The sequence below is a fragment of the Notothenia rossii genome (assembly GCF_949606895.1).
Source record: "Notothenia rossii genome assembly, chromosome: 5".
Taxonomy (NCBI): Eukaryota; Metazoa; Chordata; class Actinopteri; order Perciformes; family Nototheniidae; genus Notothenia; species Notothenia rossii.
In genome coordinates this window covers 50,290,484-50,303,728 of record NC_136903.1, presented here as the reverse complement: position 1 = coordinate 50,303,728, position 13,245 = coordinate 50,290,484, and the positions used below count along the sequence as shown (strand labels likewise).

The following is a 13,245-nucleotide window of genomic DNA, read 5'->3' as shown; positions in this document are numbered from 1 at the left end:
TTATTATTTTAAGTTTCGTTGCCTTGCTCCGCTCTGTGTGTGTGGGGGGGAATAAACGACTACGGTAACGGGTCCCAAGGTGGGTAGACCGGCATACGCAACGCTCTGGAGGTCCAACGGCTCCGTGTGTGCCATATGATCATTTTCTGATAACGATGAAAGAGCCCGACTCCCTCTCCCCACGTCTCCTGCTGCTGCTGGACTGTCAGAATAGGGGGAGAAAAAGAGAGGCAGTCACCGTTTATAAAATATTATTATATTATTATACAGAGAACAGAGTCGTTATCAATTTGTTTTAAAGCTCAATAAATAACAAAGAAGACCTCTGACCGGCACTTTCCTAATTTTGCACGGAAGATTTAAACTTTAACGGACATGTTGACCGGCGGAACATTTTTTTTACGGAAACTGCCGCACGGTCCCCTCGTCCCTTGGAAGAGGCGGAGAGGTGGATGTTTTTCCTCTGCTGGTGGACTACCTGAGAGATACAGCAGGAGAACACGCCGTCCACCGCGGAAAATAAACAGAAGGGCAACCATGCTCCGGGGTCTTCTTCGCTGCTTTTGGTGTATTTCGGGCGGCAGCAGCGCCACTTACAGGCCTGACATATGTACTACATCGTTTCCAGCATTTCCAGCGGTCTAGTGTGAACTTCTGGAAACGTTAATGAATCGAATGCGTGTGTGAACGGAAGCCTTTTTTGCGCTTGCGTATGCGTTTTACCGTGTGGGGCCGGGGTCTAAGCCAAACTATATCCGGTCACAAAGATCTGCTATTTTAAAGTAAAGTCAACACATATCGACCCTAAATATAGTCTATATTAAGAACGAGAAAAGTCTTAACATATATATCCTTTTTTGTAAACATATGACAAATGTGTGAGGGTGATGACGTCAGAGCATCGTCTTATGTGCCAGGGCTTAGCCCCGGACAGCCCCAGCCCAATTTAACCCCTGGGTATTTGTGAGGGAGCTCCTATATGGCATTACCCCGCTGAAGCTCACCAAAGTTTAATATATTTCATAGTTCAAAGTTTTGTCAATTGTTTTGTTTATTGGTCAAATACTGGTTTCTAATGGTTTCTGAGGAGTTTTACTGGAATTAAAGAGCACAGAGTCTACAGAAGCAAAAAAGCAGCATACTGCATTAAACCTGACCTTCACAGAGAGGTTGAAGTTCATGTGGAAAGGAGGCTTCAGTAGTCTGTCTGCACTCTGTTTAGTTTTGCTATCTTACAATCAATATAGTAAATGTGAGGTAAAGTGTGTTGCCAATGTGACCGGTTAGAACTCAAAGTTGCGATGAGGTCTTAAAATGTATGGAAAGGGTCTTAAAAAAGGTCTTAAAAGGTATTAAATTTGACTTCAGGATTCCTGCATATACCCTGATCTATGCACAGACTTATCTCGTGCCCTCATTGGTCATGTGCGCGTTCGTGTGTGTTGGAGGAGGGGCTCTGCAAGGAAGTGGGCAGATTTTTCCCGGCTGTGTATTTTCAAATTCTAGCGCACTTAAGCTGGTTTCTCCAAAATTACCTACCCCACCTTTAAGTGAATGTAAAATGTTTTTTGACAAGAATGATATAAGAAAAATATATTTTCATACACAGAATATTTTACAGAATGAACCAAAAAATCAGCAAGTAATGCCCCAGAGTTGCCAAAGGTTCTCAATGGGCTAGAATTTGCTCAGCATCCAACCAAGTCTCTGATAGTAGATAGCCTATACTACAAGTGTTCAGCCCATTCATGAAAAGCACTGCTATTTTAATGACATACATTTTGAGACTAACCTGATCACTAGTATAAATTGTGCAAATCAGCCTCAGCCTCAACCTCCATCCCATTTCTGTTTCTTTGAGACTCCCACCCACTGTACATGGATGAGTGCTTGTTACATCAGAATGCTTTTTGGTAACACTTGCAGATGAACCTGAGTGTAAACCCACTGCTTAGTCACTAATAGATGAAGCAGATGGTGTTCTCTGCTGCCAGAATAACAGTGCTGAACACTGAGTGAAGTCTGCATTAAGATGGGGACTGACTCGTTTACAAGCACATAAAATGGGTCATATAAGGACTAAACACTTTTCAGCAACAGCAGGGATATCTTTTACATAATTCCCATTTTCATTTGGATCTGTATCGAGCTACAATTCTTCCATTTAGAATGGGATTTGATTTATATTTTGTCTTTTTATAAATATTGCTCTTCCTGTAATTTGGCTGTAGGATATTTTTTGATCTCACTCAAATGTAGGTTGATTGTTGAGCAATAACTCAGATTGTCAGAGCCCTGCAGTTACCAGAGTAACTAGCAAAACCATGCCTTAGTGTAGCTGGTCCTTTTATCTTATTGCATCTTTCTACCCAAATACTAAATTATTCAAGTATGATTGGCATACCGCATCTTAATTGTATTAAAGTTATCACATCTGCTTTGCTGCTTTGCTTTGTATGTTGTCCAGTCATTTGGTTAATTGTGTTCCATTATTTATATGACTTGGCAATCTAGGGGTTTCAAACCCTTGACCTCTTCCAAATATTTCCAAGCAGTGACTTGGGTGAGCGCACATTGCTGTTCACAAACTGTCCTGTGTATTTTAACTACAGATAGCATGTCGGTGAAAATCATTCTGCTGGTTTTAGATGCAGAACACTTTTGTGAAGTTTGATCACACATTTAGTAAAAGATAATAACATGTGGATCAAAACAAGCCGCAAGATATAATAAAGCACAAAAAACGACAGAGTGAGAAACCAATTAATCACATCTAATTGTGCAATTTAACATCTTGTGATATACAAATATCCATATATAATTCTAGAAATACAGTATCTGATCAAATAATAACCTAACAAGTCCGCACACTGCTTGCTGCTCAGTTGAGTCTGTAGTCAAAAAGCTTCCGATGCTCCATTCTTATGCGTCAGAATGTCCTATAGAACACATTATGTCAAACTCGAGGCCACAGGATCATTTCTAATTACTATTAGATCTGACCTGCCGGTATATTGCACGCACACCTTCACTCAAGCTCAGAGCCTGAGCCCAAACATTGATGACCTTGCAACCAAGATGAGATGCCAGGTATCTGAACTAGCATCACAGAGCAGCACACTGAGTTTAATGGATGTTTCCTTCTGCAATTTTTCTCTCACGACAACAGGGCATGTTTTGTTTGTTCTTGAGGGAAATCGTTTTTTTGAAGCTGCTGTTGGCCTGTGGAAAAATGTAATCATAAGAAATGACTTTGGAAAAGCTGCAGATAGAGCCATAAGAAATTAATGCAACTGATTATTTCATGTTTAATGTTGTTTTTATAGGCAATCATTGAAGCTTTGTTGGTTCCAGGTATAATATGTGTAATACGTTCAATATATAATATATATATATTAGTGGTGGGCATAGATTCATTTTTTTAATCTAGATTAATCTCACTGTATTCTTGGAATTAATCTAGATTAATTCCAAACATAACGTGGTGGTAATTAAAAGGCTACGAAATTAAATTATGTAATTTAAAATGACATAACGTAGTGTTAACTGTGTTCGTTATTCTCCCGTCCAGGAGAGAAGCTTTAAAAGGAGACTAAATGGAGTCTCTGTGAAAGTTCAATTGGGTACTTTAATTAAAAAAGGCGCGGGTTGGTCACAAGCATGATATTGTTCAGTCAGACAAACAGCTGTGATCTGGCTCTCGATAGGGAAGAGAAGAGAATGGATCTCTCCTCCGGTGCTGTTATATCTCCTCTGCTGGCTCCTCCCCGCCAGCCGGCTCGCCTCGTCTCCAATGTCCGTTATTGCATTTAAACAGAGGATAGGTTCTTTTCACATTCACTATATGCTTAACACGCCATTTCTCCTCATATTCTCTTTCATCACTTTTCATTTAACACATTCTAAACGCTGTAATCAATACTCTAAACAATACTTCTCGGCTCGTTTGATTTCCGGTCATTCCGGATGTTGTCACATGCTACTCTCGTCTGTAAACAATAATGTATTCAAATAAACTGTACCTTCATTTAATATTCAGCATGGTAGTATCTCGACATCTATAGTTGTAGTGTTAAGTCAGTAGGCTTCAGTTTGCACCACTCTATATCATTTCGCTACTAAATTCACCTCTTCAGGAAATTGTATATTAGCCACATGCTAAATGCTAACCGTAGATGAAGGATTTTCAGAATAAAAGCTTAACTGCTTGTGCACAAGAATTTCTGGTTTTTCAGTATAAAAGAGCATTAAAACTGACGGCATGTTTAAACTACATTTCCCCATTAAAACATTGATTTTAATTTCTAACAGTAGCATACCTAAAGCGAAGGAGTGAAGTTCCCAGCTAGCATCGATGAGGTGTACTGTAACGCCGATGTAGTTGTCGTTGTTAACGGACGTCCAATGGTCCCCAGTCAGTGCTACAGACCTCGCCTCTACCATCTTCTCAACTTTCGTAGCTTTCTCTTCTGCGTGCTGGTCATGTATTCTCCTCATGATAGTTCGCCTCGCAGGTAGTTTGTAAGATGGGTCACCTGTGGCCGCCTGGAGAACAAGCTCAAGCCCGTCATCTTCAACCACGCTAATGGGCCTGCAGCTGGTGGCAATCCACTGAGCGAGGAGACTAGTTAGCTTGGCTGATAAAGCTGTGCTGACGGGCTTGCCTCGGTTGCACTCAAACATAGTTGTTTGACGACGAGTCTTCCCCCGCGCTACATCAGTGCTTGGCCCGGCATCCGGCATCTTCCGCATTAGCTAAGGGATGCTTTGCGTTTAGGTGGTACTTGAGACTGGATGAACTCCTACAGTAAACTAATTCCGCATTGCACAAGGTGCAAACAACCTTATTTTTGTCGAGGTTTCCATCGGGAAGCTTCTTAAAAATAAATTTCCCCTGAAGCAAACCCGGCGGCTTCATACCTGCTGTATCCATGTTAGCATGTCACGTTTAATGTGGCTGATTTGACCGGGGTCAGATCCATAGACCGTAGAAGAAACACAGGTCAAAGACTCGATCTCGGCCCCTACAGTGCAATTCGGCTAGGTATACATCCGCGCTAAATTATCAAGGTGAAAGTCATCATAGCTTGCGTAGTATAGACCCAGCTCCCAACCCAACTTTGAGAATAGATTAACGGCGATATATTTTTTTATCGCCGACAAGAGTCTCACGTTAACGCAGCACGTTAACGCCGATAACGGCCCACCACTAATATATATATATATATATATATATATATATATATATATATATATATATATATATATATATATATAATACGTTTCAATAAGTTCTGCAATAAACATTGAACCAGTCCGGCCCTCCACTAGTACCCATTTTTTTATTTTGGCCTACTGTATTTGAGTTTGACACCCCTGATATAGAACATGTTAGCAAGTCTAATTCTCGCCTAATTCATTTTCTTTGAAAACAGGAAAATACCTCAAGCCACAGATCTTCACTCTTCACCTCCCTCGGCCCGGACCATCTCCTCGTCGTCCTCCTCCTCGTCCTCCTCCTCATCCTCCTCCTCGTCCTCTTCTTCCTCCTCTTCCTCTTCCTCCTCTTCCTCTTCGTTACATTCTAAGGTCCGCACAGGAAGTCATATAAACTCCTCAATCAAAACGGCCTCCTCTACCTCCTCCTCCAGTCGAGGTCCAGGAAGACCCCCGACAGCCATACAGACGGAGAACTCGGGGGTCAGCGGGGGCAGCCTCGCTGGGGGTCACCTGCTCTCTCCAGCTAAGCCTGTGACGGTGCGTTCGGGGGGCTCTGGGCATCTTAAGAACCCTGTTGGACGCCCCAGCAAGCAGATGATGAAGCTGCGGGAGGAGGCTGCCACCGCTGCTGCCCAGCGCAAACGCAAAGCCCCCTCCCAGGAGGGGGAGCACTCAGGTCCCGACAGGAACTGTATACTGCTCCAGGACCGAGGCCGCCCACCTTCTGCGGCCTCCTCCTCTTCATCCTCTTCTTCTAAAACCCCCATTTCCTCACCGCTCACACATGGACAGACCAATGGCACACTTTCCCCCAGCAGCAAGCCCCGCCCCCAGCCCTCCCCCTCAGAACCCCATTCACCAGCCGCCAAGTCGGTCTGGACCTACAGACGGACACACACTCCTCTGGGCCATTCCTCCCCCCCAGACCCGTCGTCCACCAACCACAACTCTCACAGCCGGGCCGGCGGGGGGGACTCAGGACTTCACTTGCACGGTGGCGGAAGGGGCTGTGAGCACCAGGGGCTTGTGAAGAAACGAAAGGGGGGCGGAATGGAGGAGCATTCACCCTCCAAACCCTCAGTGCACCGCCCCCCCTCCTCCAGCTCCGCCCCTTCCTCCTCCTCTCCGCGCTCCAACTTTTATCCCTGGAAGGAAAGCAAAGGGGGGGGGCTGGCTGGGGGTGTGGAGAAGAAACTGGGCACACAGAAGGTGAGTTTGAAGGACACAAAAAGGCTGATCAACACACAGGGTGACAGGGAGGGGTTATGTTGCAGTTAGTTGCACTGACATCCTGGCTGATGTCAAGCTTGTATAATATTCCTGAGGTAAAATACCCCCCCCCCCCCCCAACAGTCAGCAGGATGGTCTGTAGACAGCCAATGAGCTGAATAAAGAAAACTAAATCACTGCCAATCTGACAAGCACACACTGATCATTATTGTTGTTCTTTCTTACCATCACTTCCTGATCTGTGGCAGCTCCCTTCACCGTGTTAAAGAAACACTGAGCTAGCTGCTGTCCATTCCCATACGACACATCTCAAATGTCAGCAGTAGTGGTGTCTGATGTTTCTACTGACTGTTAGGAACGTCTTTGATGTGACACTGGGTCACTGCTTGAATTCTCTGTAGGTCGGATACAGCTGTTGTCCTCACTATTCATAACTACCTTTTCAAAACAGGTCTTAGACACTAAAAACTGTTTTAGTGGAAACAAAACCTGCTGTAACTAATTAACACAATGCAAAGAAAACCTGAATCATTAAAAAATGTGAAATTCAGCCACTACTGAACATATGTCGCCCTGTGTTCTGTGGGGTGGTTTTCACAACTTGAACTTTTAAGAGCTGTGTTTCCATGGCGACAATCAGCACCACATAATAGAAACTGCAATAACCTATTTTATATAACCTATACCTAAATAAGTCCATAATATTGCTAACACAGATTTATAACACATTAACACATTAATGACGTTTAACGTCAGATATGTAATATCACTAACCCAGCTTCATTTGCAGCACCATTATAACATGACCTAATGATAATAGGATCCAGTTTCACCTAAATCAACGTAATGCTGCAAAGCCTTATGTGCTTCTTTGGGAAGATTGTCCATGTCACCATGTTAGGCAGTGCAGGAGAGGCAGTTGTGGCGCGGTGTGGGACAGATGCAGCATTCTTTTTGATTCTAAGTCAGTGTGGTTCTGCAGCTGTTATTCTTTAGGAAAGGATTTGCACAATAGTGCTGTAAAAAGGCTTAGTAAGTGTTCCATTAGTCTGTTAACAGTAGCTGTGAGGTGAGCAGCTCAATGCTAAAGCCAATCAGGTATGTTTTTCAAATGGCATGCTACCCAGAATACAGAGAGACTTGGTCCTATTTAAACAAGCTGATTTGAGTGCAGTGCCTCCCCACTGCCTTACTGCAGCTCTCCCAAAAACCTAAATGAGTTTAAGACATCAATTGAACATAAAGGTCTGAATCAGTTCTGAAGTGAATATACAGACTCTTGTCAAAATGTAACAATCTCAATCTCTCTTCTGTCCCACAGCCAAAACTGCACCATTAAGTGTGCCTGCCTTACAAGAGGGAGCCAGCTCTGCTCAGTCCAAGACTGGGGCAATTGTGTGTGTGTGTGTGTGTGTGTGTGTGTGTGTGTGTGTGTGTGTGTGTGTGTGTGTGTGTGTGTGTGTGTGTGTGTGTGTGTGTGTGTGTGTGTGTGTGTGTGTGTGTGTGTGTGTGTGTGTGTGTGTGTGTGTGTGTGTGTGTGTGTGTGTGTGTGTGTGTGTGTGTGTGTGTGTGTGTGTGTGTGTGTGTGTGTGTGTGTGTGTGTGTGTGTGTGTGTGTGTGTGTGTGTGTGTGTGTGTGTGTGTGTGTGTGTGTGTGTGTGTGTGTAAAAATTCAGAGTATGGATTTAAAAATACCTCAAGACCATCCGGTTATGCTGCTAAATTAAATATGTTTGTTTATCAAAATGGATTAAAAATGTCCTTTACACTTGTTTTCTATGACCTGTTTTGTAATGTCACGTCACAAATCTGAAGACCCTCAGGGCGCAGCCGTCATATTTTCAGCTTTTCTGTCCATGCTTCCGTCCATTCTCGTGGACGTGATATCTCAGAACGCCTGGAGGAAAAACGTTTCAAATTTGGCACAAAGGTCCGCTTAGACTGAAGGATGAACTGATCACAATCTGGAGTTTAAAGGTCAAAGTTAATGTGACCTCACAAAACACGTTTTTGGCTGTAACTAAAGGATTAAAACACACATAAGAAGATGATACACAAATATTTTAAAGGACCCCTATTATACTGTTTTTCATTAATATATTATAGCTCTCAGATACTGTATATACAAAACATGTCTCTGAAGTGTTTGGCTCCAAACACCAAACAGATCATTGCAGCATCCCATAATCCCCTCTGTTTCAGCCCTGTTTCCAGTGCTGATTCTCTGTCTGTTACTTTAGATGAAAATAAGGAGCCCCTCCCCACGCCCCTCTGAGAGAGATTTGGTTACAAAGAACTCAATGGTGCTCTAGGAGGAGATTCAGGTGATAAGGTGGGGGGTACCTTGGTTGCTGATTGGCTAATGGTTACACAAGACAAAACATCGTTATGACATCATAAAGTGGCCAAAATCTGATCAGCTCATTTCCAGACAGGTTTTTATAGAAATGGCTCAGGACAAAAAGAGAGAGAATCTTTGTTCCTGAAACTTTCAGAGTCTCTTTCCACAGAGGGGACACAAGTTTATGTAGAAGAGACATGAAGAAGAGGGGACACATGTTGATGTAGAAGAGACATGAAGAAGAGGGGACACAAGTTGATGTAGAAGAGACATGAAGAAGAGGGGACACATGTTGATGTAGAAGAGACATGAAGAAGAGGGGACACATGTTGATGTAGAAGAGACATGGAGAAGAGGGGACACATGTTGATGTAGAAGAGACATGAAGAAGAGGGGACACATGTTGATGTAGAAGAGACATGGAGAAGAGGGGACACATGTTGATGTAGAAGAGACATGAAGAAGAGGGGACACATGTTGATGTAGAAGAGACATGGAGAAGAGGGGACACATGTTGATGGAGAAGAGACATGAGGAAGAGGGGACACATGTTGATGTAGAAGAGACAGGAAGAAGAGGGGACACATGTTGATGTAGAAGAGACATGAAAAAGAGGGGACACATGTGGATGTAGAAAAGACAAGAAGAAGAGGGGACACATGTTGATGTAGAAGAGACATGAAGAAGAGGGGACACATGTTGATGGAGAAGAGGGGACACATGTTGATGTAGAAGAGACATGAAGAGGGGACACATGTTGATGTAGAAGAGACATGAAAAAGAGGGGACACATGTGGATGTAGAAAAGACATGAAGAAGAGGGGACACATGTTGATGTAGAAGAGACATGAAGAAGAGGGGAGATATGTTGATGTAGAAGGGACATGAAGAAGAGGGGACATGTTGATGTAGAAGAGACATGAAGAAGAGGGGACACATGTTGATGTAGAAGAGACATGAAGAAGAGGGGACACATGTTGATGTAGAAGAGACATGGAGAAGAGGGGACACATGTTGATGTAGAAGAGACATGGAGAAGAGGGGACACATGTTGATGTAGAAGAGACATGGAGAAGAGGGGACACATGTTGATGAAGAAGAGGGGACACATGTTGATGTAGAAGAGACATGAAGAAGAGGGGAGACATGTTGATGTAGAGGAGACATGAAGAAGTGGATTTTGCATGATAGGTGCAAGGATACGTTATGAAGTGAATACATTTATATCTTAAAGTCTACCTCTAGTGCAGTGGTTCTCAACTGGTCAGGCCTCGGGACCCACTTTTTACTTGGTCAATACATCGCGACCCAACATTTTTAAGCACTCGGATCTATTCAACAAAAAAACGTGCTGTAATATATACGCTTTTCAGCATACAATATTAATACAAGTGAAGTACAGTGCATATATCCCTTCACAGAACTAAAGAATGCTTTTAAAAAAGGTTTGATGAGATGATGGAATCAAAGCTGAACTGTATAAAAAGGCATACATGCTGAAAACCCAACCCCAGCAGGGGGGTCTGGGGGCATTCTCCCCCAGGAGATTTTTTGAAATACTAACATAAACTATGCATTCTGGTACACTTTTAGAAGAGAATAAATACATCTATTACTACCCGACATATTAATAATATGTTATGCCATTGTTTGTTTTTCACTTTGTTCTGACATCTTGCTGCGAGAAGAGTAAAGAGGAGATGTGAAATAGTTTAAATTGTGGATAAGGGTAGATAGCCCCCATTGTTCTGTGACCTGTCAATCATCAACCCGGGGGTCATATTTCATTATGTGTTCATTTGTATCTGAAGTTGTATCCATGGATGTATAAAGAATAGTTCTACCGCAAAGTTATTCTCCGTGGGGACTTCCGGCAACAATCTTGATTCTGATTGGCCAGAAGACTCGAGAAAACATCAGCAAAGATGTTTTATTGAGAAGATGATCACTACGTGACAGAAGTTTTCAAAACCGTTTATGGTCTCCGGTACTTCCAGTCCAAAGCCGACTGCATGCACAGCGTTAGAAAATCAGGCCTTCAAAATAAAAGTTTGACTCCCCCCCCCCCCCCCCCCCCCCCCGCAAAAAAAGAAAAAAATAATTCCAATTTTTTTTTTCCTTCACTGACACATCTGCAACCCACTCGAAACGGGTCCGCTACCCACTTTTGGGTCGCGACCCACCAGTTGAGAGCCACTGCTCTAGTGTGACATCACAATGTAATGCAAAAATATTTCAGGTATAGAAGGCAAGATGGTGAGTACATTTCAGATACTGTATCAGTGACACTCGTCTCCCACCTCGAGCAGCACTGATGTTTAAGACCATCTGATCTGAGCTGCAGAGTGGAAGATGTGTGTGGAGCCTCTCCCGCTCACAACTTGAAGCAACATCATCATTTAAACACTGTCGAGTGTCAGGGTTCAACTTTGTGTTCTTTCATAATCAGCTTTATTTGCCAAGCATGTGAACACGTACAAGGAAGGAATTCGTTGTTTGTTTTTTGTCACTTAACTTCTCACAATAAACCAAGATTAAATAGATTTAAAAGTGAAATCAATTTGAACCATACTGTACAACACCACTCGGAAGCAACACCGAGCTTCAGATACTTCTGGTCGCTCCATGTGATGAACATCTCAGTGCTCTGTACTTCTCTGTAAACAAGTCTCAAAGTGGGGAAGGCCTATTTCTCCCTGCAAATGATTCCCAATCATACATGGAAATACATTGATACATTTCATCTAGAAAAAAATACAAATAACACATTTCTTTCCTTCAAATTCTTTGCTAAATACAGAATAACATGAGTCAGGATAGACATGTCCATGTGAAAGAAATTGCTACTTGACTGGTTGGTGCAGTCATAAACTGAGGTGGTAATTATTGTTCTCATAAACTTGACATGTTCTCGTTATTAAGAGTATGGCAGTAACCCACTAATGTTCTGTGTCTGTTGTTCGGTTTGCCTTTCATTCACGTGATACTCACATCGATGGAAATGTCTTGGGCATTGTTTCAATTCATACTACTCTCATTCACATGACATAGGGTAACTGATCATTTTTTAATCCCTAGTCGAATTTAGAAACACTCTTCAGGGTACAAGAGAGCTTGGAGTATTTGACTCCATGGTTTGATGATTGTCATTTTAATAAAGATGGGGAAAATACAAATTGGCATTTAAAAAAATAAAATATTCTCTGATAGAGCTGCATGTTACGGTTATGATGAACATTAAAATACAGAAACCAGTGCACTATAGGAATATGTTAAACATCAATGTTGTCAAGGCAATTGAAACATCATATATTATTACTTAACCATAGAGATGAAATACAGTTTAAGTCTGTAAAACAATAGAAAATTGCAAAAAAGTGAAGGAAAATGAATGAGTGCCATTTTTTCATTGTCCTTAATACTGTATGACATTATATCTTTAGATCAAACTTAAAATCTTGTCCATGTTGAAAATAGTTGAGAGATCCTCACGTAGCAGTACGGGCAGTTTCCAGCGTTGTGGTCGCCAGCTGATTGAACACAGAAGGACCAGCCAACATTGACAAAGTGAATATGGAAGGGAGTCATCTCAACCCCCTCTACTCTTCGGCGAAGATGCAAACCAGGAAGTGAAACCAATAACACCATCATCCTGATCCTGACTGCGGTCCATCAGCACAGAGTCGGAGGTTCCAGTCTTCAGTCCGCGCCTTCATCACACGGGCGGACTTTCAGAAGAGGGCGCACGGGAGAGGAAGAACTCACCAGCTGGTAACTGGTGCTACTGGACCGCAGAAACTAATGTGCACTTCATTCACAAAGAGATTGCGACAGAGCAGCTCTTTATTTACACCGCGAGCCAGAGGTCCCATATGCAGTGTGCGCGTGACTGAGTATGTCGGAGTCATAGGATAATGCCGATTGGAAGATTGTTATAACCGCATCATTTACCTGGACACGGACTTTTAAAAATGACATACCGGAAGTGCTAAGTGCCGTGTGTATCTTGACCTCGCTGTGTTCCTATCTGCTGCCCCGTTCATCCTTCTTAACTCTAAAGTGAGTATGGAGCTCGTGAAGTGTTCCTGCAGCTCACGTGCCGTGTCATTCAGTTTCGGCGCGGTTCTCTCCACGACAGCAGTGGGCAGGTAGCCGGGCAGGAGCTCAGCAGCATGCCGTCCGACGTGGAGTACAGCCCGGTGGGAGAGGGGCTGGGGATGCGGGACTTCTGGCTGTATGTGTGGCTGCGCAGGGCGGCGGTGATCACAGCTCATGTCACCGGCATGGGCCTGACCCTCTCCATCTGCCTGCTGTCCAGACCCGGGACCAGTGAGTGGAGAGAGACAGGACCAAACTGCACTCTGTTATAACCTACATTTGGGCATTGGATTATATTCCTGATTGATCCCAAAATGGAAAATTGTTTTGTCACATAATAACAAGGAATTGCACATG

The 13,245-nt window shown here is 43.1% G+C and overlaps 1 protein-coding gene across 7 annotated transcripts in view; it reads left to right on the top strand.

Annotated features, from left to right (window-relative positions):
- The window catches only part of atxn7l2a (ataxin 7-like 2a), a 34,301-nt gene that overhangs the window by 17,953 nt on the left and 3,103 nt on the right, over positions 1 to 13,245 (top strand). For 4 of the 7 annotated variants that reach the window (XM_079682907.1, XM_079682911.1, XM_079682910.1 and 1 more), the window contains one exon: positions 5,436 to 7,063. In XM_079682907.1, the coding sequence (XP_079539033.1) occupies positions 5,436 to 6,498 (1,063 nt within the window). In that variant the 3' untranslated portion in view covers positions 6,499 to 7,063. Of the gene's footprint in view, positions 1 to 5,435; positions 7,064 to 7,771; positions 7,970 to 13,245 lie in introns of those variants that run through there. The other 3 variants (XM_079682909.1, XM_079682913.1, XM_079682908.1) reach the window with 3 other exon arrangements.